Raw genomic sequence first — 23,363 nt, 5'->3', positions numbered from 1 at the left:
AGAAAAATCTGCAGCCTCACTGGAGCAGATTTGCAGAGCGGCTATGTGGTCCTAACCCCACACTTTTTATCGTCACTACAAGCTTAATGTGGCCTTGTCCCAGGATCTATCATTTGGCTGTAAAGTGCTACAGGCTGTGGTCCCTCCCTAAGTGGATTATCTGGTCTCCAGGTGGTGCTGTCATAACTGGACTTTCTGAAAAGCCAGAATTACTCACCGAAAATTCAATTTTCACGAGTCCATCATGACAGCACCCATTTATTACCCTCCCTTATTGTATATATTTGGTGTTTGGTGGCTATGTGAATAATGTGTGTAATTGATAAACACTGAGGGTGAAATGGGGAGGGGCCCTTTTTAACCTCTTGTGCTTCCTGTTCCTATTAGGACTAATGGGGATTAATCCCCAGGTGGTGCTGTCATGATGGACATGATGAAAAACGAATTATCGGTGAGTAAATAATTTTGACTTTTCTTGTAGGACTTCAGGCAATCTGGATAAGGATACAGATAGGATAGATGCCAGCAAGATTGTTCTGCCTCCGGCCCAAGCCTCACCTCCTCTGCATCAAGATGAGCCCACACAAATGTCAACCACTGAGGATTCTCCACCCAGAATGTTTATCCCAGAGGATTCCCCAGCAGGCACACCATTGAGACACCATGCTTATGGGCCCCAGCATCATGTCCAGATTCTGGAATTAGTCCAAGGCCGAGCTCAGCTCGGCACACAACTACAGTAGCAACAACATGTGACATCATCAACACCGTCCAAAATCGCATCACAGCAATGTTGTAAATTTATTTAGAGAGTCTCAGAACATGGCATCAGTGACAAGAATACAGTGATTGATGACACCGTCCCCCAGGGTGGCAAACGTTAGTAGGCATTTGCAAGATGCCCAAACTCAAACTGAAATTATTCGGCCTCATATTGTACCAACAAGGCCATCACAATGTAATGTCTATGAGGGTAGCCAATATTCCTTGTGTGACTCAACTTATGTGGTCTGGCCCCAAACCCAGCGTGATGTAAGTGGGGATAATACAATACCACCTTGGAACACCCAACATCATTATCAGCCTCTATGTGAGGATTATTTACACAACTTTAAAAGCATCCTTACGGTCCCCTCAACGTTGATGCCTTTAGAAGTTTCTTTCACGCATGGGGCATTCCCATCTTCATTCAAGGCAATATTTTGACATCCGTTTTAGTGCCATGATGCTAACGGCTGGGTTTGCAGATATAGAGGAACCCATGGAGGTGCTGGCCAGCAGTGCAGGAACAGATCCAAAATAAATACTTAATTAAAAGTACATTTATTGTCTCGAGGATCTGTCACTAATATACCATGCGCCTTTCTGTTAGGACCCAGTGGCTCAGGATCCATCTATCAGTTTAAACCACGGCTCCTCCGGCTTTGCTTTCTTTCTTCACTGATAGCGCATGTAGATGTTGTGCTCCGAGTATAACATCCCAAGGTGAGCGTATTCCGAAAGTTATACTCTCACCATCATCTTTCAGTTTTCCCCCTATGGCGCCTTGCGTAGTTTATACAGCCTTATACTAATAATGTGTGTACTGGATGCTTCAAATAGAAGTCTAGGTTTGGTGCAAACATTTTTCTTGTTTTTATTTTTTTTTTAAAAAAGGTAAGTTATTGTGAACTCCCAAAAATACTCGCCAACTGCCATGGAGCAGACCCTTGGGGAGTCATGAAATAATTAGCAAAGCCATCTCGCACACGCAATCCAATTAAATGTGGCCTGGCTGGATCTAAGTGGATTGAGGTGTCAAAGGTTGCCATTAAGATGAGCTCTTTTCAACTTTCGAGAATTCGAAGCGAATAGGCACCGATATTCAAACAAATATTCAATCCCATTATAGTCTATGGGAAAAAAAATTCTCGGCACTTGGAAATCCAAATTCGACCACTTGGAGGTCACCAAGTCCCCCATGAAACCTTCCTAAACGATACCAACACCTCCAGAATGACACTGTGACATCACCCAGCATGCCTGGGTGCACACAATACCCCAAAATTGCAGTATAATGCTGATCTCCGCAGTTGCGAAGGAAAAATATTTAAGAACGCTTGTAATAGCAGATTAACAACTAACTGTATACAAAATGTAAAAAGGACTTGAGGAGTAGAGATGATCGAACAGCGCTGATGTTCAGGTTTGTACGAACTCGAACCATTGGTATTTGACTCCCGCAGTCTTCCCGTTCCGTGGGAATGTGGAGACAGCCTGAGTCCCGCCTGGAAAACAGGGATACAGCCTAGGCCATAGATTGTGTTCCTATTTTCCAGGGGGGACTCACACTGTCTCCACCTTCCCCACGGAACGGGAAGACTGCAGGAGTCAAATATCGATGGTTCGAGTTCGTACGGACCTGAACATCAGCGCTGTTCGATCATCTCTACTCCTCAGGTCCTTTTTACATTTTGTATACAGTTAGTTGTTAATCTGCTATTACAATACAGTATATTACAATTTTACATCGGGATGTGCATACTTTTTTCTATGGTCATGATTATGCGGAGTCCTAATCCTAGATGCTGGAGTTACCTGGCTTCTGTGGGCAGATGTCAAGCATGTAGCCTTTGCTCAATTTTCTGGGATACCATGTCGTAGACGATTGTTCAGACAGCCCTGGACGTATAATAAGCGATCCATGTAGTAAGCTCAGTAAAAAGGCGCCGATATCGGCACAAATATTCCAACGATATTTTGGGGAATGGATAATACGTTTTCCTATGTGCAAACTGATGAAAACCCCTATAATTAATAGTTTCACGTTTCAGCATATGAATGAATTTTTTTCACCTGTAAAATAAAATTTTCTCAACAAACACGACAAAAAATGGAAGTGGCTTTTATCAAGTGCATCAACACAGTTTGCTCATATTTCATGTGTTAGATTATTCATCAGTGAATTGTGAACAGATAATTTTATTTTCACAAGATACATTTACTGATCAAGGCATTTCCGACATTCTTGGCACAAAAATGGCTTCACCCCTGTGAGAATTCTCAGATGTTAAAAAAATCCCCCCCCCAAAAAAAATTTCCCACATTCTGTGCATTGAAATGGGTTTTATCTTGTGCAACTTACTTGAGATCTGTCTCACAAGACTAGATTTCATATTTCTCACATGGCATGCCATGGAAGTGGCATGAAAATGGCCACTTCCCTATATGAGCACTTTCATGTTAATCACACAACTCTGTAACGTTTATGTTGCGTATATATCAGCCTATAATGAATTAGAAGATAGAAACTGAATTGTGAAAAGATTAAATCATTCTTTTTTAAATACATGACTATTGAGATACAATTACACCTATCTAATGTAAGTGTCCATTTAAGAAGATTTGTCAGTCATGGATGAAACCTCTCCCACAATCTAATCATTCAAATTTTTTTCCTCTGTGAGTTTTCTGATGTGAAAGAAGATGTGGCTTCTGAGTAAAACATTTTCCACATTCTGAGCATGAAAATGGCCTCTCCCCCGTATGAATTCTGAAATGTATAGCAAGACTTGAAAACCGGTCAAAACTCTTCCCACATTCCTGGCATGAAAATGGCTCTGCTTTAGTGTGAATTTTTTGATGTTCAACAAGAAAGGATTCAACAGAAAAACATTTCCCACATTTTGGGCATGGAAATGGCGTTTCTCCTAGGTGAGTTTTTTGATGTTTATTAAGACTTGATTTCTGAGTAAAACATTTTCCGCATTCTGAGCATGAAAATGGCTTCTTCCCTGTGTGAATTATTTGATGTTTGATAAGACTTGAGTTCAAAGCAAAACATTTTCCGCATTGTGAACATGAAAACGGCTTCTCCCCTGTGTGAATTCTTTGATGTTCAACGAGACGTGATTTACGATCAAAACTCTTTCCGCATTCTTGGCATGGAAATGGGTTTTCTACTAGATGAGTTTTTTGATCTTTAATTAGACTTGATGTCTGAGCACAACAGTTCTCACATTCCGAACATAAAAAGGGCTTTCTGTGAATTTTTTGATCTTCGATAAGATTTGAGTTCATAGCAAAAGGTTTTCCACATTGAGAACATGAAACTGTGGTCTCCCCTGTGTGAATTCTCTGATGTTCAACAAAACGTGATTTCCGATTAAAACTCTTCCCACATTCTTGGCATGAAAATGGCTTTTCTTCCAGGTGAGTTTTCTGATGTGAAAGAAGATTTGATTTCTGAGCAAAACATTTCCCACATTCTAAGCATAAAAATGGCTTCTCCCCTGTGTGAATTCTGAAATGTGTAACAAGATTTGAATGACGATCAAAACTCTTCCCGCATTCTTGGCATGAAAATGGCTTTTCTTCCAGGTGAGTTTTCTGATGTTTAAAAAGATTTGAACTCTGAGCAAAACATTTTCCACATTCTGAGCATGAAAATGGCTTCTCCCCTGTGTGAATTCTGAAATGTGTAATAAGACCTGAATAACGATCAAAACTCTTCCCGCATTCTTGGCATGAAAATGGCTTTTCTACTAGGTGAGTTTTCTGATGTTTATTGAGATCTGATTTCTGAGTAAAACATTTTTCACATTCCGAACATGCAAAGTGCTTATTGCCTGCATGAGCCCTTTTGTGTTGAACATTCCTTCTGTAACTTTCATTTTGCTTCACAGTCTGTGACGAATCCTTAGTCAGGACTTGTATAGAAGGATGAGATGGCAGATCTTTTCTGTGAGGGGCTGGGGGTAGATCTGGGGGAATAGAAGGTTCTTCATATGTATCTTGTGGGATCTCATCATCTGCTGTAATATCTGGAGATATCTGATGTCTCTTCGATCTCCTGGTACAGTCATCTAAGAATAAAACAGATTTAATATTATGTAACAACCTGAACATTTTTCCATATTTATAGTCAGTGTTTTTGTGCACTATCCCTCACTGTAACATTATAAGTGATTAGTATACCGGAAAGTTCATGTGTTCTGAACAGGGAAGTCATGACTGACAGGCAAACTGGCTTCCATGTCACTCGCTGCCGGGAAATTGTAGCCTCTTTGTTTGTGAGGGCTCCTCTTCCCACCCCAATAACTATACAGTGAGTTTGTGAGATCAAAACCTAGGGTCCTATTACACGAAGCGATTTTTAGCGATTAACGACTAACAATAAATGATCGCAAACGGGATTGTTTATTGTTAACCTAAAATCACTCACCATACTACACAGAACGATGGTCGTTAGTTACAGGTGTTACTACGATCGTTTTTACCTTCTAATCCCAGCAAAACAATGAACAATGTGCAATTACACTGAACGACTAGTGAACAAATGCAATTACACAGAACGATTATCGTTTAAATTCGAGCGATATAACGATTTTTTGCTCGATAATCGTCCCGTGTAATAGGGCCCTTAGTGCAGTTGGGTAGTTACATTAAAGGAGAAGTCCGGAGAAATTTTTTATTAAAGTATTGTATTGCCCCCAAAAATTATACAAATCCCTAATATACACTTATTACAGGAAATGCTTATAAAGTGCTTTTTTCCCTGCACTTACTGCTGCATCAAGGCTTCACTTCCTGGATAACATGGTGATGTCACTTCCTGGATAACATGGGGATGTCACGACCCGACTCCCAGAGCTGTGTGGGCTGTGGCTGCTGGAGAGAATGATGAATGCAGAGGGATGCTCAGTGTCCCCCTATCATCATCCTCTCCAGCAGCCACAGCCCGCACAGCTCTGGGAGTCGGGTCGTGACATCCCCATGTTATCCAGGAAGTGACATCACCATGTTATCCAGGAAGTGACATCACCATGTTATCCAGGAAGTGAAGCCTTTATGCAGTAGTAAGTGCAGGGAAAAAAGCACTTTATGTGCATTTCCTGTAATAAGTGTATATTGGGGATTTGTATAGCTTTTGGGGGGCAATACGATACTTTAAGAAAAATTTTAGCCGGACTTCTCCTTTAATCATAAATCAAGGAAAACACATGGTAGGCAGACTATCAACAACATCTCTAATCTCTAATGGAAATTGAGATTCTTTACTGTAAGAGCAGTGAAGAAGAGTTAAGAGTTATGTTCCTAAATAAAGCCATATACATTTCATGTGCAATTGGTAACCTGAAAAATAGCCCCCAAATTGCTGAAAGGTCATAAAGGGACACAACTTTGAGGGGAAAAGCCATTGTCCGGGGGTGGGTGGGAGGAGGGGGGGGGGGTGTTTCGCTTACCCAGTTGGCAAGCAGTTACGTTACTGCACTTACATGAGGGATATGGACCTTCTGAGACAAACAGAGGGGGTCCCTATGGATGGGAATATGTAGCATGCAAGTACTGATGTTGAATAGTTCCATCCTCCATGAATGGGGGTTGAGGGCTGCAGAACATTACCTGCCATCTAGAGGAAGCTTTCACTGATATTAGGAATGTTGGAATTTAAAACAGGACCGTCTTTTTAGGGCAGCCATCCCGCCTAGGCCCAGGATCCTATTGGAGGGTGTAACAGGGGACAGTAGACTCATAGGCTCCTGTTTTTGCCCCATTCATATTTGAAATAGAGCACCCTGTGGTGTGACGTCTGGTACTATTGGGTGTTTGTGCTTACCTTGTCAGGCGTAAGCAAGGTGTATATGTTTTTCTTGAAAAATATTACAATTTGTGGTCACTACACGACATTGATCCAGGGAGATTTCTGAGTCGGGAAGGTGTTTTTCTCCCTGTGACGGGGCAATTGGCATTTGTCTCATAAGGGGTTTTGCCTTCCTCAGGATCAACACAGTAGGGTCATAGGTTGAATTTGATGGACTCAAGTGTTGGAAATGGACATGAGTCCAAAAGGACTCATGGACGCCAGGGCTCCTCATCCTTCTCAGGCGATCCCCATAAACACTCTTGGACCATTTCACTCCCTGTAAGCACGTTGCTCACGATCACTTGCACCTCGTTGCCAACATGCCGCCATCATTTTCTCTTATTTGGTTTCACTTTCATGCAGGGCTGGGAACACGGGGGCCAAGACGCAGCTCCATGGGGCGGAGATGAAGCTTTCTAATGGTGTTTATCAGGCTTTTCTGGCACTGGTTTTGATGCGATTTTGTGGGGGAGGGTTATGCCGCAAAATCACATGCAGAGACGCTCAAAACTGCTGCTTCACTGATAGAAAGCAATGTGGTATTAAAAATTACTTTTTAACACGGAAGAACATGCGTGGTTTGCCTGCAAAGGAGCCCCTATAGTCCTACTAGTGTCACTGAAATAGTTAAACCGTTTAGTGCAGTTTGTTTAAGGTTCTGATTCAGACAGCGGTGGCTCAGTGATTGCATTGTTCCCTCTAAGTGCTAGGGTGGTTGGTTCAGGTAATAGAAAAAAAACAACTCTATGTTACCTTAAGCCCATAGTAACATAGTTAATAAAGTTGAAAGAAGACAAGAGTCCATCAGGTTCAACCTAGGGAAACCCTACCGTGCTGATCAAGAGGAAGGCAAAACCCCATTGAGGCAGATGACAATTGCCCCATCACAGGGAGAATATTTCTTGCCGACTCCAAAATCAGAATAATCACTGGATCAACTTATCACCAGAATTCTAGTGTCCATAAATTTTAATATTTTATTTGCTCTTACAGTAAAGAATCCACATCTGTGCTGGTGGTGAAACCTTCTTTCTATTCTCCATTTCCCAGGATTGGATCCAGCTTTTCATGGCGTCCTGGGTGGAGTGGCAGGGAGCGGAGCACTGCTGAAAGGCTGCGATAAGCTTGATAAGTGGAGCGCTGATCAAACAGCGTAGATGAGCAAAGTTTCCATCTCTAGCCACTACTCACCTGGGCAGTTACCTATAGTGATGTCCTCCATATACTGCTCATCACTGCTGTCATCTGTCTCTTCTTCTTCTTCTGTAGCATTAATATAATTCACATATTTCCATGTTGTGATGCCCTCCTTATACTGCTCATCACTGCTCACATCTGTCACTTCCTCCTCTTCTTCTTTTACCCTTATGTCTGTAACGTTAAAACAGTTCAGACCTTTCCCTGTAGTGATGTTCTCCTTATACTGCTCATCACTGCCGTCATCTGTCTTCGGAGCATTAATATTGTTCTCATCTTCCCCCTGAATCATAAGATGTGAGAGAAATATTGTAAAAGTCATCAGACAGGAGGATAAGTCAGGTGGGATGTACAGATCATAGGGAACATCTCCATCTACCTGATCCTGATCCTGTGGGAGAAGAGGACGGGGACATCTCTCTGGTGCTGTTCTCTTACTGGATCTGACTGGAGGGAACACATACAGAGACTGAATTCATTCTTTCCATCCAGATAATACAGAGAGGAGGTGTGTATATAGTCCTGTCTATTACCTGCTGATGGGAGGGGCTGCTGATCCTCCAGCATCACATCCTTGTACTGATCCTTGTGTCCTTCTACATACTCCCACTCCTCCATGGAGAAATAGACCGCCACGTCCTGACACCTTATAGGAACCTGACACACACAATGGTCACACAGTCATCCCCCCCACCCCTCCAGTGGTGTTACTGTATAATGTCCCAGCATTCCCAGCAGCCACAGTCTCACCTCTCCACTCAGCAGCTCCACCATCTTGTTGGTGACTTCTAGGATCTTCTCTTCCTCCATTTCCTCATGTATCAGGGGCCCCGGGATTGGGCTCAGGGTTCTTCCCCATCCTTCACACCCAGGGGCCCCACAGCGCCCACTAGAGGACTTCTTCACTACTGTGTAATCCTGTGTATGGAGAGACACATTACTATCACTCCATCCATTCCCAGAATCCCTCAACTCTCCAGTCCTATCCATCTGTTATTCCATAGATAAGAATGATGTCATGATGACATCACTCCCAGAATCCCTCACCTCCCCAGTCCTATCCATCTGTTATTCCATAGATAAGAATGATGTCATGATGACATCACTCCCAGAATCCCTCACCTCCCCAGTAAGCAGGAAGAGTATGTGTAGGGTGAGGGTTATTATCCTCTCGGCCATCTTGTTCCTCTCTCGCTCCATCCTGAATTTGTCAATCAAGAGAATTAACACAGGATTCTGTATTGTAAAAATCTGGAAAGAAAATGAGACAGTATAAATACAACTCATCAAAATTTGAGGAAAAAAAAAAAAAGTTCTGGCTTTAGTGGCGTCTCAAAAAAGGGCATAAAGTACCAAGTCCTGAAGGGGTTAATCCTCCCGCTCTCCCCCAGCTCATCCACACATCCCTCCACCTGCAGAGCTGTACAGGAGCCGTGTGCTTCCCCTGTGCTTCCAGGACCTGCCATGATGTCACAATCATGTGATCAGTCACATGGAGGAGGAGTCACATGATCAGGGGCTGCTGCTCAGTGTATGCAGGACTCTGAAGTGATGTGTGTGGAGCAGAGCTGTGTATGTGTGTGTTATATATGCCTGCAGCAGAGCCCTGTGTGTAATGTATATGTAGCTGAGCTGTATATGTGTAATGTACATGTAGCTGAGCTGTATATGTGTGTAATGTACATGTAGCTGAGCTGTATATGTGTGTAATGTACATGTAGCTGAGCTGTATGTGTGTAATGTACATGTAGCTGAGCTGTATATGTGTAGTGTACATGTAGCTGAGCTGTATATGTGTGTAATGTACATGTAGCTGAGCTGTATATGTGTAATGTACATGTAGCTGAGCTGTATATGTGTAGTGTACATGTAGCTGAGCTGTATATGTGTAATGTACATGTAGCTGAGCTGTATATGTGTAATGTACATGTAGCTGAGCTGTATATGTGTGTAATGTACATGTAGCTGAGCTGTATATGTGTAATGTACATGTAGCTGAGCTGTATGTGTGTAATGTACATGTAGGTGAGCTGTATGTGTGTAATGTACATGTAGGTGAGCTGTATGTGTGTAATGTATATGTAGCTGAGCTGTATATGTGTAATGTACATGTAGCTGAGCTGTATGTGTGTAATGTAGCTGAGCTGTATATGTGTAATGTACATGTAGCTGAGCTGTATATGTGTAATGTACATGTAGCTGAGCTGTATATGTGTAATGTACATGTAGCTGAGCTGTATATGTGTAATGTACATGTAGCTGAGCTGTATATGTGTGTTATACATGTAGCTGAGCTGTATATGTGTAATGTACATGTGGCTGAGCTGTATGTGTAATGTACATGTGGCTGAGCTGTATATGTGCAATGTACATGTAGCTGAGCTGTATGTGTAATGTAGTTGTAGCTGAGCTGTATATATGTGTGTAATGTACATGTAGCTGAGCTGTATGTGTGTAATGTACATGTAGCTGAGCTGTATATGTGTAATGTACATGTAGCTGAGCTGTATGTGTGTAATGTACATGTAGGTGAGCTGTATGTGTGTAATGTACATGTAGCTGAGCTGTATATGTGTAATGTACATGTAGCTGAGCTGTATATGTGTGTTATACATGTAGCTGAGCTGTATATGTGTAATGTACATGTGGCTGAGCTGTATGTGTAATGTACATGTGGCTGAGCTGTATATGTGCAATGTACATGTAGCTGAGCTGTATGTGTAATGTACATGTAGCTGAGCTGTATATATGTGTGTAATGTACATGTAGCTGAGCTGTATATATGTGTGTGTAATGTACATGTAGCTGAGCTGTATATGTGTGTAATGTACATGTAGCTGAGCTGTATATGTGTGTGATGTGTGTGGAGCAGAGCTGTGTATGTGTGTGTTATATATGCCTGCAGCAGAGCCCTGTGTGTAATGTACATGTAGCTGAGCTGTATATGTGTAATGTACATGTAGCTGAGCTGTATATGTGTAATGTACATGTAGCTGAGCTGTATATGTGTGTAATGTACATGTAGCTGAGCTGTATATGTGTAATGTACATGTAGCTGAGCTGTATATGTGTAATGTACATGTAGCTGAGCTGTATATGTGTAATGTACATGTAGCTGAGCTGTATATGTGTAATGTACATGTAGCTGAGCTGTAGCAGGAAGATACTGGTGAGCGTAGATAGTACAAACCAAAAGTTTGGACACACCTTCTCATTCAAAGAGTTTTCTGTATTTTCATGACTATGAAAACTGTAGATTCACACTGAAGGCATCAAAACTATGAATTATCACATGTGGAATTATATACTTAAAGTGAGAAACAACTGAAAATCTGTCTTATATTTTAGGTTCTTTAAAGTAGCCGCCTTCTGCTGTGATTCCTGCCTTGCACTCTGGCATTCTCTTGTTATAGTCACCAGAAATGGGACCATCGGTTGTGTTGTGCAGCAGTCAGGTGGATACACAGCTGATTAGAGACCAGGTCAGTGCCGGCACACAGAGTTCTAGCAGCAGAGACATCTCTACAACACCTGGTAAGAGGAGACTGTGCAGCAGGCTTCATGGTAAAGTAGCTGCTAGGAAACCACTGCTAAGGACAGACAACAAGCAGAAGAGACTTGTTTGGGCTAAAGAACACAAGTTATGGACATTAGACCAGTGGAAATCTGCGCTTTCCGACCACTGTGTGTTTGTGCGACGCAGAAAAGGTGAACAGATGGACTCTACCTGCCTGGTTGCCTTTGTGAAGCATGGAGGAGGAGGAGGTGTGATGGTGCTTTGCTGGTGACACTGTTTGGTTATTTATTCAAAATTGAAGGCATACTGACCCAGCATGGCTACCACAGCATCTTGCAGCAGCCGCTATTCCATCCGGTTTGTGTTTAGTTGGACCATCATTTATTTTTTAACAGGACAATAACCCCAAACACCTCCAGGCTGTGTAAGGGCTATCCGACCAAGAAGGAGAGTGATGGGGTGCAGGGCCATTTCTTGGACCGGGCGGGCCGGGCCACTGCATTGGACGCCGACATCTAGGGGGCGCCTGACAGCATCCGGTCCCCGCACATTCATGACCCCATTGGCAGCCTTCCCCGCCCCCGGAGGGCGGTGCAACAGACCACTGACCATGGAGCTGTTAGAGATGTCGGCTCCGCCACCACACTACACAGAGCACTGACACCCCCCCCCCCACATACACACATGGAACTGATCTCTGAGGAATCCTCCGGCAGGGGCAGTGATGACGTCGCTGCGCCTGCTGGGGGATCCCTCTGGCATCTGACCGGCTGAAGAAGAGAGAATGGGCCATAATAGAGGAAGACAGTATTAGGTGAGTATAATTTACTTTTTTATGTTTTTTGAAACAATGCAGGGGGACAATATAACTATATGGGGGACATTTTATCTGTATGGGGGACATTGCAGAGGGACATTATAACTATATGGGGTACATTGCAGAGGAATGTTTATATAGGGTACATTGCAGAGGGACGTTTATATGGGGTACATTAAAACTATATCAGGGACATAACTCTATGGGGGACAATGCAGGGGGGCATTATTACTATAAGGGGGGCATTTTAACTATATGGGAGCACAGCAGGGGACATTATTACTATATGGGGACACAGCAGGAAACTATTTCTATATGGGGGTATAGCAGGAGACATTATTAATGTATGGAGGCAGAGCAGGAGACATTATTACTATATGGGGGTACAGCAGGGGACATTATTACTATATGGGGGCACAGCAGGAAACATTACTCTATGGAGGGCACAGCAGGAGACATTATTACTATATGGAGGAAGAACAGGATACATTATTACTATATAGGGGCACAGCAGGAGGCATTGTTACTATATGAGGACACAGCAGGGGACATTATTACTATATGAGGACCCAGCAGGGGACATTATTAATATATGGGGGCACAGCAGAAGACATTATTACTATATGGAGGCAGAGCAGAAGACATTATTACTATATGAGGGCACAGCAGGAGACATTATTACTAACACAGTAAAGGTAGTCAGCGCCCAGTTAGGAGAGTTATGCTTCCTTATGTCAAATGTGGATTTGGAGCATGAAGGTGAAGCCCCTGGATGAGCAGAAGGAATCCAGTCTTTCTTCTTTGACATTATTACTATATGAGGGCACAGCAGGGGATCCTACATACAGGGGGAAACCCACATACCTACTGACTTTAGTAAACCAAACTGCAGAATCACTACAGTTTGGGACCCTATGGGTGGGGAAAGCGTAGGAAGTTGCTGGAAAAGTGCAGAGCCTAAGATGTTTGTCTGGCAGGTTCTGAAGAGACGAATTGTAGCTGCAAGAAACCGTCATGGTGGCTTGGGCCGGATGAAAAGGAAAGTGACCCCTCAGATCAAAGACGACGTCACCTGTGAGTCCCTGAATGATGTTTTTGTATTCAGTAGAACACTATTTGGTAGGGGTGCAACACTGCTCTATGCCGTAATACACATACTTCTTCCCAGTAACCCAAATCCTGATAAAAGCCCTCCTTCCTTCCCTAGGGATGAACTTAGTGAGGTTCGCGGGAGGGTGGAGGGTTGCTTTTTTTCAGGATTCGCCCTATTCTCAAAATGCCATAGAAACTGCCCTGATGGAGTGCTACGCCAGATGACCTGGCCTTCACAGTCACCAGACCTGAACCCAATCGAGAGTGAAGGCAAAAGGGCCTACAAATGCTAAGCATCACTAGGAACTCCTTCAAGTCTGTTGGAAAACCATTTCCGGTGACTACCTCCTGAAGCTCATCAAGAGAATGCCAAGAGTGTACAACGCAGTAATCACAGCAAAAGGCCCCGTGCACACAGAGCAAGGGCGGCAGCATTCCGCGGCGGAATGCCGCCAGCCTCAGTGTCATAATGACACACTATGGGAGGTTAGCGCGCCGCAATGAACACCTTCAACTGCAGAAAAATTAAAAATACGTATCAGGAAAATCGCTATAGACTATACATAACTGTAGGTATATAATATGTGAATAAAATCTCTTCACCTGAAAATTATTTTTCTATGAATATTCCTCATCTTTCATTATGCCTTAGAGAATTTATTCATCAGTGAATTCTTCACAGATGAAATAATTTTATTTTCACAAAATACATTTTCCAACCGCATTCTTGGTATGAAAATGATTTTATATTTAAACAGATGCACAGAAACATTTCCCACATTCTGTGCATTGAAAAGGCTTTTCTCTTATACAAGTTACTTGAGGTCTGTGTCTTACAAGACTGGATTTCACAGTAAAATATTTCTCACATTCTGTGCATGAAATTTTTTCTTCTTCCCTGGACGAGCTCTTTCATGTTGAGCACCCGTTCTGTACCTTATTTTTCTTAACAGTCTGGGATGATTTAGAGGATGCAACTTGAATTGTGAATTTTTTTTTTAATCATTTTCTACTCGCAAAGTACATGTTCATGGAGATAAAATGAGCACTATATAATGGACGTGTTTAGTTAAGAAGTTTTCTCAGTTGTGGATCATGCAAATGTTTTTCCTGTGTGAGTTTTCTGATGTACAATAAGATTTGATTTCTGAGTAAAACACTTTCCACATTCTGAGCATGAATATGGCTTCTCCCCCGTGTGAATTCTGAGATGTGCGATAAGGTAAGGTTTTCCATTAAAACGTTTCCCACATTCTAAGCATGAAAATGGCTTCTCCCCGGTGTGAATTCTGTGATGTTTAACAAGATCTGATTTCTGAATATAACATTTCCCACATTCTGAGCATGAAAATGGCTTTTGTACTAGGTGAGTTCTTTGATGTTTATTAAGACTTGATTTATGAGGAAAACATTTCCCACATTCCGTGCATAAAAACGGCTTCTCTCCTGTGTGACATCTCTGATGTGCAACAAGATCTGATTTCTGAGTAAAACATTTCCCACATTCCGAGCATGAAAGTGAATTCTCCCCTGTGTGAATTTTCTGATGTTTAACAAGAGCTGATTTCTGTATATAACTTTTCCTACATTCAGGGCATTGAAATGGCTTCTCCCCTATGAGAGTTTGATGTTTAATCGGATTTGATTTCATAGTAAAACATTTTTCAAACTCTGCTTTTTCCACTGCGTGAGTTTTTTTATGTTTGTTAAGATTTGACTTCATAGAAAAACATTTTCCACATTGTGAACATGAAAAAGGCTTCTCTCCTGTGTGCATTCTCTGATGTCCAACAAGACGTGTTTTCCGATCAAAACTCTTCCCACATTCTTCGCATGAAAATGGCCTTGCTGCTGTGTGAATTCTTTGATGTTCAAAAAGGAGTGATTTCACAGGAAAACGTTTCCCACATTCTGCGCATGAAAATGGTTTCTCTTTTATGTGAGTTGCCTCATGTCTCACAAGACTTGATTTCTTAGTAAAACATTTTTCACACTGTGAACATGAAAACTGCTTATTTCCTGTATGAGGCCTTATGTAATTTTCATTTTCCGTTACACTCTGTGATGGATCAGTAGCCAGGACTTGTATAACAGGATGAGATGGCAGATCTTTGCTGTGAGGGGCTGGGGGTATATCTGGAGTAATAGAAGGTTCTTCATATGTATCCTGTGTGATCTGACCATCTGCTGTAATATCTGGAGATATCTGATGTCCCTCTGATCTCCGGGGACACTCAGCTGCCAAGAAGAAAGATGGGTTTATTATTATTATTATTATTATTATGTAATAACCTGAACAATCTTCCATATTTATAGTCAGTATTTTTGTGCACTATCCCTTACTGTAACATTATAAGTGATAAGTATACCGGAATGTGACACCACGGAACAGTCTTCATCCTATCAGCACTATCACCTGTCCTGACCAGGCATTTTCTCGTCCACAGGTATGTCTGAACAATAGTGATGACACTACAAAGTACAGAACATTTTCTTTAAAGAGGATGTACCACCAGGTAACCTGACAGAGGGATAGAACGGTGCCGTCACGGGCAAGCCGGTGCAGCGGTCTGTTTTCAGAACAGCGGCCCGGTTCTCGTGTACGGCGCCATTCTATGCACGGTTAGCGGCCGGCCCACCCCCAGTGGGAGGGAATTCCCTCCCCTCTATGACGCGGCTCCGTTAGAATCAATGGCTTGCCCGTGACGGCGCTGTTCTATCCCTGTGTCAGGTTAAAGAGGATGTACCACCAGGTACATCCTCTTTAAGTCTGCCACAGGCAGGCTCAATGAGCAGGTCGCCTATCACACTGATCAATGTCTGCAATCAAAGTAATGTATGTAAAAGTCCTCTAAGAAGACTTAAAATGTGTTTTAAAAAAAAAGTGAAAATCACTAATACACTACCCCAAAGCCCCTCCCCCAATAAAAGTCCCATTCTATAAATAAAACATATAAAAATAAACATATAATACACCGTACCGTGCATAATTGTCCGATCTATTAAAATATAACAAGCGTCATTGCGAACGGTGAACGGCGTACACGAAAAGAGGGGAAAAGTGCGCGGATTACAGATTTCTTGTTACATTATAGATAAAAAAATTTTTATAAAAAGTGATCAAAACGTCCGATCCTTATAAAAATAGGTAAAAAAATAAAACCGTTATAAGCATCACAATAAGCCCCATTTTATTAATAATTAATAAATAATAAAAAATGATAAAAATATTTTTTTTTTGCAAAAAAAAAAAAAAGGATTTAATTAAAAAATATATATAACATTAGAGAATCTGTGTAAACCTGCATATGGTTGTGTTCAGACTGACCTATAGAATAATGGTATGTCGCTTATACCATATACTGCATTACGGAGACACAGGAACCCCCCAAACGTTACCATATTGCATCCTTTTTTACGATTTCACCAATTTATATCATTTCTATCATTACACAGTACAACTACTCCTGTAAAAAACAACAAGCCCTCACATGGCCCTGTAGATAGAAAACTGAGAGTGCTGGAGCTCTTAGAAGGGGAGGAGGAAAAAACGAAAACACAAAAATGAACATTTGCGCCGTCCACTGGGTCATTTTGGGCCTGGTCCTCAAAGGGTTAATCAAGGTAAAGAGAAGGCAGACACACTGCAAACAACATCTGTATTGTGGAGGTGAGGATTCTTTACTGGAAGAGATTATGGGACTCTCTGCCGCATGATGTTCTGATGAAGACTCAATAAACAAGTTCAAGCAAGGCCTGGAGGCTTTCTTTATAAATGTATGAATATTTTGTTAAATTAGTCTGTAAATTTGTTTTAAAAAAAGACATATACTCTGTAAAAAAAAAAAAAAAAAAAAAAGGTTGAATGTTTTAGACTCAATAGTAGAAGTCCCTCTAAATTTCTTGTAATAGGACGCTGATCCAAGGATTATTCTGATCGCCATAGTGGAGTCGGGAAGAATTTTTCTCCTTGTGATAGGACAATTGGGGTTTTGCCTTCCTCTGGATAAACACAGTAGGGTTATGGGTTGCACTTGATGGACTTATCTTTTTTAAACCTATTAAAGGGAACATGTCACCTCCCGTGCCGGGGTGAAGGCCGTCGGACCCCCCGCTAGAGCCCCTGATACTTACCCCATCTCGCTAAGTCCCGCACCTGGAGCCGGTCCCAGGATGGAGATATCCCTGTCGGAAGCCCGGCAAGTGCTGCTGAGATGAGACCGACGCCCATAGAGAATGAATGGAGCCGTCATTCTCTATGGGCATCGGACTCATCTCAGCAGAGCACGTGCCGGGCTTCCGACAGGGATATCTCCATACTGGGACCGCCTCCAGGCGCGGGACTGGGCGAGATGGGGTAAGTATCCGGTGCTCTAGCGGGGGTCGGGGGTGTTTTTTTCTAACGAACAGCATTTAGACGGACCGTTATATGATTTGAAAAAATCATTATTGCGATCGTTTTAAGATCGCTTAAGCCTATCTGACACATAGGGTGAATCGGTGAAAGACTGTTTACACGAAGAGATCTTCGTATTTTCAGTGAACGACCAACGATGATTTGAGAACTTGTTGAAAGAACATGATGAACAATTTATCGTTCGCCGCTGGATCATTCGCTGTGTTTACATGAACCGATTATCACTTAAATGCCATCGTTAACGTAAAAATTCGAGTGAGTGATAATCGGCTCATGTAAACACAGCCAACGATCCAGCAGCGAACGATAAATTGTTCATCGTGATCTTTCAACAAGTTCTGAAATCATCGTTGGTCGTTCACTTAAAATACGAAGATCTCTTCGTGTAAACAGTCTTTCAACGATTCACCCTATGTGTCAGATAGACTTAAGCGATCTTAAAACGATCGCAATAATGATTTTTTCAAATCATATAAAGGTCCGTCTAAATGCTGATCGTAAGAAAAAACATTGTTACTTCGAAATCGTTAATCGTTCGATTGGGCAAATTATCGCTCCGTGTAAAAGGACCATTAGTTCTACTTCGGTTCTAGCTGTTCGGGCCATCCGAAGTCCATCCGAACTCAAATGTTTGGCATTTGATTAGCTGGGGCTGCTGAACTTGGATAAAGCCCTAAGGCTATGTGGAAAACATGGATATAGTCATTGGCTGCATCCAGGTTTTCCAGACAACCTTAGAGTTTTATCCAAGTTCAGCAGCCCCAGCTAATCAAATGCCCAACGTTCGGGTTCGGATCGACTCGAACCCGGTTCGCTCATCTCTAATCCCTACCCTGCATCAGAAGGTCTGGAGATAACTTATCTAGATGATATCTAGCCTAACGTCAGCAACCATGATGGCCTTGTTTTCCTGGAACTTACGGCAACTCTGTTCTCTGGAGTCAGAGGTGGTCTTCTAGAATCTCAGCGTAGCATGATTGGAAAAGAAGTGCACACTGAAGTGGCACTGAAAACTCGCTCCAATAATAGAGACAAATAAAGGACGGGAAGTCCATGGTTCAACCAGTAAAAGATACGAAGGCTTTGTCATCTATTCTAAGAGAAGGTAAAGCTATTGGCTTTGCTCTGCTTTATATCACACCTTTGATAACAGGAAGAGAGAACACAACAAAGATGAGGGACATACGACATTACTCTCTCCTCAAGAATTTGTGACTGACCCTAGAGTTGGAGAAGAGGAACCTTTTCCATCGGTCTGCCTTATCCACATTCAGGGATTCTTCATAGTTGTGGCTCACCATTTCAGTGGGAAATTCACTTTGTATCGGGAGAGTGGCGTACTAGTCAAGAGACATCCCATCTCTTGGCAGTGGGGTATACCAGACATAGGGGGACAGAAAACTAAAAGATCTATTTGTTTTATTAAAGGTTTTTCCATTGTGTTAACCAAGGCAGGGGTACAGAAAATCAAGAATCAGAAATAATTCTTCTACCTATATCAGGAGGACAATCCATTGGAAGTGAAAGCTCTGTCTATACCGTGAATGTTCAGACTGGCCTATATGTTGCCTCCAGGCCTCTATATAGTACACTAACCCCTTCAAGACCGAGCCCTTTGATGCACAAAAGTCCAGGTCAGATTAATGCAATGTTCCTCCCCGCCTTCTAAGAGACATAGCACTTTTATTTTTCCACCTACAGGGCTGGTTGGGGTGTAATTTTTTTGCGCCATGATCTCTAGTTTTTATAAATTTTATATTGGTGTAACAGAAAAATTTTGATTGCTTTTTATAATTTTTTTTCTGATACATAATTTATTAAAATCAGCAATCCTGGTGCGTTCTTTTTTTTTTTTTGTTTAGGCCATTCACCGTGCGGGAACAATAATATTATATTTTAATAGATCGAACAATTCCCTACGCTACAATATGTAATATGTTTATTTATCTTTTAATATTTTCTATTTTTACAATGGGCAAAGGGCGTATTTTAAACTTTTATTGGGGGGGGGGTTTATAAGGGTTTTTTAATACTTTTAAAAACTTTTTTTATTACTGTAAAACATTAAATCATTAGATTGCATATACTGATCTATGCTATGCCATAGCATAGCATAGATCCGTGTTATCAGCAATCTATGTATACAGCCTGCCTGAGAGCAAACTCTATACATGGATTGCCGATCCGACAGGACGGAGGTAAGTGACTTAGGGTGCGTTTACACAGAAAGATTTATCTGACAGATTTTGGAAGACAAAGCCAGGAATGGATTTAAAAAGAGGATAGATCCCAGTCTTTCCGTTTTGACCTGATCCCTGTTTATAGTCCATTCCTGGCGTTAGCTTCAAAGATCTGTCAGATAAATCTGTCTGTGTAAACGCACCATTACCCCCGCCTGTCAGCACAAGCGATCAGGGGTCCCAATCACTCAGTGACAGATGCTTGTTCTGTCACTGAGTTCCTTAAACGCCGCGATCTATAGGTTAATGAGACGCAGCTGCGGGACCGCAGCTACCTCTCGTTACCTCTGACCCCGGACACACTGATGTCTCACTGTAGCGGTTCCGCACACATCAGTAACCCCGTCAGTACAGGAATGTATATATTTATGTTACTGACGGGAAGGGGTTAATAAAGAAATCCCACGAAGTGAATAATTCAACAGAAGACAGGGGGGGGGGGGGGGTGCAGGAAAATAATAAAGAAGACTTACCCATCCTTGTGCCCCACATAGCTCTGCCCTACCGATACCTCCCTGCCGCTGGCCTCCATCAGCTTCTGCTGCATGCAACGTCCTGTACCCCGTTGATGGATTGCCCGCTCAATCTATCAGTAGCTGGAACACCGCTGCAGTCACTAAGTGGCTAAATGGGCGATCCATACAATACTGAGTGCCGAGATGTCTTCATCTTTTCTACTACAATTGCTGCAGGGGTTACCGGAGTGCCGATTGTTCTTTCAGATTACTGAATGGGCGATCCATAAGCAGGGCTGTGATGTTGCAGCAGCCGGAGCCAAGATTGTGGCATATCCGAATGCTTTTGGAAAATGGCCCTGGGCAGCTGCCGAAGAAACCAGAGGGTGGCGCTATGGAGGCAAGGGAACGAGTACGTTTTGTTTACCTTCTGTACTATGTCCCTGCACTAGTCCCTGTAGTCCCTGAGTTTAGTATTTCTGTAAAGAACATGTAGCTTTTCTCCATGTAAGTGCACACACATTTTTAGTGCTGTTTTTGGCTCTTTGTTAAGATATTGTATACGGTCAGAGAATGGCTTATTGCCTATACAGGGTGACGGTTTACTTCATATTGAATTTAACTGTTTTTTAGTACAATGTGTATATAAAGCATAAAGTCTGATAACAGTGACTGTTCTCTGCATTTAGTGGTCACCACTCACCTGGGCAGTTACCTGTAGTGATGTCCTCCTTATACTGCTCATCACTGCTGTCATCTGTCTCTTCCTCCTCCTCTTCTTTTATCCTTAAGTCTGTAGCATTAAAACAGTTCTGATCTTTCTCAATAGTGATCTCCTCCGTATACTGCTCATCACTGCTCACATCTGTCTCCTTTTCTTCTTTTACCTTTATATCTGTAGCATTAAAATAGTTCAGATCCTTTTCAGTAGGAATGTTTACATTATACTGCTCATCACTGTTCACATTTGTCTCTTCTTCTTCTGTCTTTATATCTATAACATGAATATAGCTTAAATTATTCCCTATAGAGGAATCCTCCTTACACTGCTCATCACTGCTTACATCTGTTTCTTCCTCCTCTTCTTTCTTTATTCTTATGTCTGTAGTATTAAAACAGTTAAGATTCTTCCTTGTAGGAATGTCCTCCTTATACTGCTTATGACTGCTCACATCTGTCTCTGGAGCATTAATATTGTTCCCATCTTCCTCCTGATTCATAAGATGTGAGAGAAATATTTTGAGTCATCAGACAGGAGAAGTCAGGTGGGATGTACAGATCACAGGGAACATCCCCATCTACCTGATCCTGATCCTGTGGGAGAAGAGGACGGGGACATCTCTCTGGTGCTGTTCTCTTACTGGATCTGACTGGAGGGAACACATACAGAGACTGAATTCATTCTTTCCATCCAGATAATACAGAGAGGAGGTGTGTATATAGTCCTGTCTATTACCTGCTGATGGGAGGGGCTGCTGATCCTCCAGCATCACATCCTTGTACTGATCCTTGTGTCCTTCTACATACTCCCACTCCTCCATGGAGAAATAGACCGCCACGTCCTGACACCTTATAGGAACCTGACACACACAATGATCACACAGTCATCCCCCCCACCCCTCCAGTGGTGTTACTGTATAATGTCCCAGCATTCCCAGCAGCCACAGTCTCACCTCTCCACTCAGCAGCTCCACCATCTTGTTGGTGACTTCTAGGATCTTCTCTTCCTCCATTTCCTCATGTATCAGGGGCCCCGGGATTGGGCTCAGGGTTCTTCCCCATCCTTCACACCCAGGGGCCCCACAGCGCCCACTAGAGGACTTCTTCACTACTGTGTAATCCTGTGTATGGAGAGACACATTACTATCACTCCATCCATTCCCAGAATCCCTCACCTCTCCAGTCGTATCCATCTGTTATTCCATAGATAAGAATGATGTCATGATGACATCACTCCCAGAATCCCTCACCTCTCCAGTCCTATCCATCTGTTATTCCATAGATAAGAATGATGTCATGATGACATCACTCCCAGAATCCCTCACCTCCCCAGTCCTATCCATCTGTTATTCCATAGATAAGAATGATGTCATGATGACATCACTCCCAGAATCCCTCACCTCTCCAGTCGTATCCATCTGTTATTCCATAGATAAGAATGATGTCATGATGACATCACTCCCAGAATCCCTCACCTCTCCAGTCCTATCCATCTGTTTTTCCATGGATAAGAATGATGTCATGATGACATCACTCCCAGAATCCCTCACCTCCCCAGTCCTATCCATCTGTTATTCCATAGATAAGAATGATGTCATGATGACATCACTCCCAGAATCCCTCACCTCTCCAGTCCTATCCATCTGTTATTCCATAGATAAGAATGATGTCATGATGACATCACTCCCAGAATCCCTCACCTCTCCAGTCCTATCCATCTGTTATTCCATAGATAAGAATGATGTCATGATGACATCACTCCCAGAATCCCTCACCTCCCCAGTAAGCAGGAAGAGTATGTGTAGGGTGAGGGTTATTATCCTCTCGGCCATCTTGTCTCTGTCTCTCTCCATGGTTGATGGGTCGGTCTCTTATATAGAAGATATCAGCAGAGGATCCTGGAGGGGAGGAAGCTGAATGGAGAGAAGAGGAGAAAGATGTTACAGAAAAGTTCTATGTTATATTCACACATCTATAGGGCTGTCCACAATGCACATGTCTATGAGAGGAAGAAAAATAGGAAATTTACCAACCAACTACTACTTCCACATGAGACTCTAACAGGAAAGTAGCAAATTTTAGAGTAATGGAGCAAAATTTTGCAACAATTAAATAATATAATTAATATAAACAAAGCCCTTTATATATGATTAACCAATTCTCCCCTTTGTGCTTACAGCTTAATACCGTCCAGACCTGAAGGGGTTAATCCTCCTGCTGTCCCCCAGCTCCTTCCCTCCACCTGCAGAGCTGTACAGGAGCCGTGTGCTTCCAGGACCTGCC

The 23,363-nt window shown here is 42.4% G+C and overlaps 3 protein-coding genes across 3 annotated transcripts in view; all 3 read right to left on the bottom strand.

Annotated features, from left to right (window-relative positions):
* LOC138786645 (zinc finger protein 271-like) overlaps positions 1 to 21,782 on the bottom strand; it is a 125,795-nt gene extending 104,013 nt beyond the window's left edge. The window contains exon 1 of the mRNA XM_069963626.1: positions 21,064 to 21,782. Within this exon, the coding sequence (XP_069819727.1) occupies positions 21,064 to 21,580 (517 nt within the window). The 5' untranslated portion in view covers positions 21,581 to 21,782. The remainder of the gene's footprint in view (positions 1 to 21,063) is intronic.
* Positions 1 to 22,987, bottom strand: part of LOC138786794 (zinc finger protein OZF-like) — a 57,688-nt gene extending 34,701 nt beyond the window's left edge. Inside the window, exon 1 of the mRNA XM_069963852.1 lies at positions 22,856 to 22,987. The gene's annotated coding sequence lies outside the window, so the exon portion shown is untranslated. The remainder of the gene's footprint in view (positions 1 to 22,855) is intronic.
* LOC138787605 (zinc finger protein 568-like) lies at positions 2,869 to 12,964 on the bottom strand. Its single transcript, XM_069964946.1, has 4 exons — positions 12,839 to 12,964; positions 8,945 to 9,073; positions 7,817 to 8,105; positions 2,869 to 4,844 (listed from the first exon to the last, which is right to left on the bottom strand). The coding sequence occupies exons 1-4, from the start codon at positions 12,962 to 12,964 to the stop codon at positions 3,421 to 3,423; spliced, it is 1,968 nt and encodes a 655-aa protein (XP_069821047.1). The 3' UTR covers positions 2,869 to 3,420.
* Positions 22,988 to 23,363: the final 376 nt, after the last annotated feature.

Source organism: Dendropsophus ebraccatus, chromosome 3 (assembly GCF_027789765.1).
Source record: "Dendropsophus ebraccatus isolate aDenEbr1 chromosome 3, aDenEbr1.pat, whole genome shotgun sequence".
Classification (NCBI taxonomy): domain Eukaryota; kingdom Metazoa; phylum Chordata; class Amphibia; order Anura; family Hylidae; genus Dendropsophus; species Dendropsophus ebraccatus.
The sequence above is the reverse complement of the archived record's forward strand: the minus strand, read 5'-3'. Positions and strand labels throughout refer to the sequence as shown.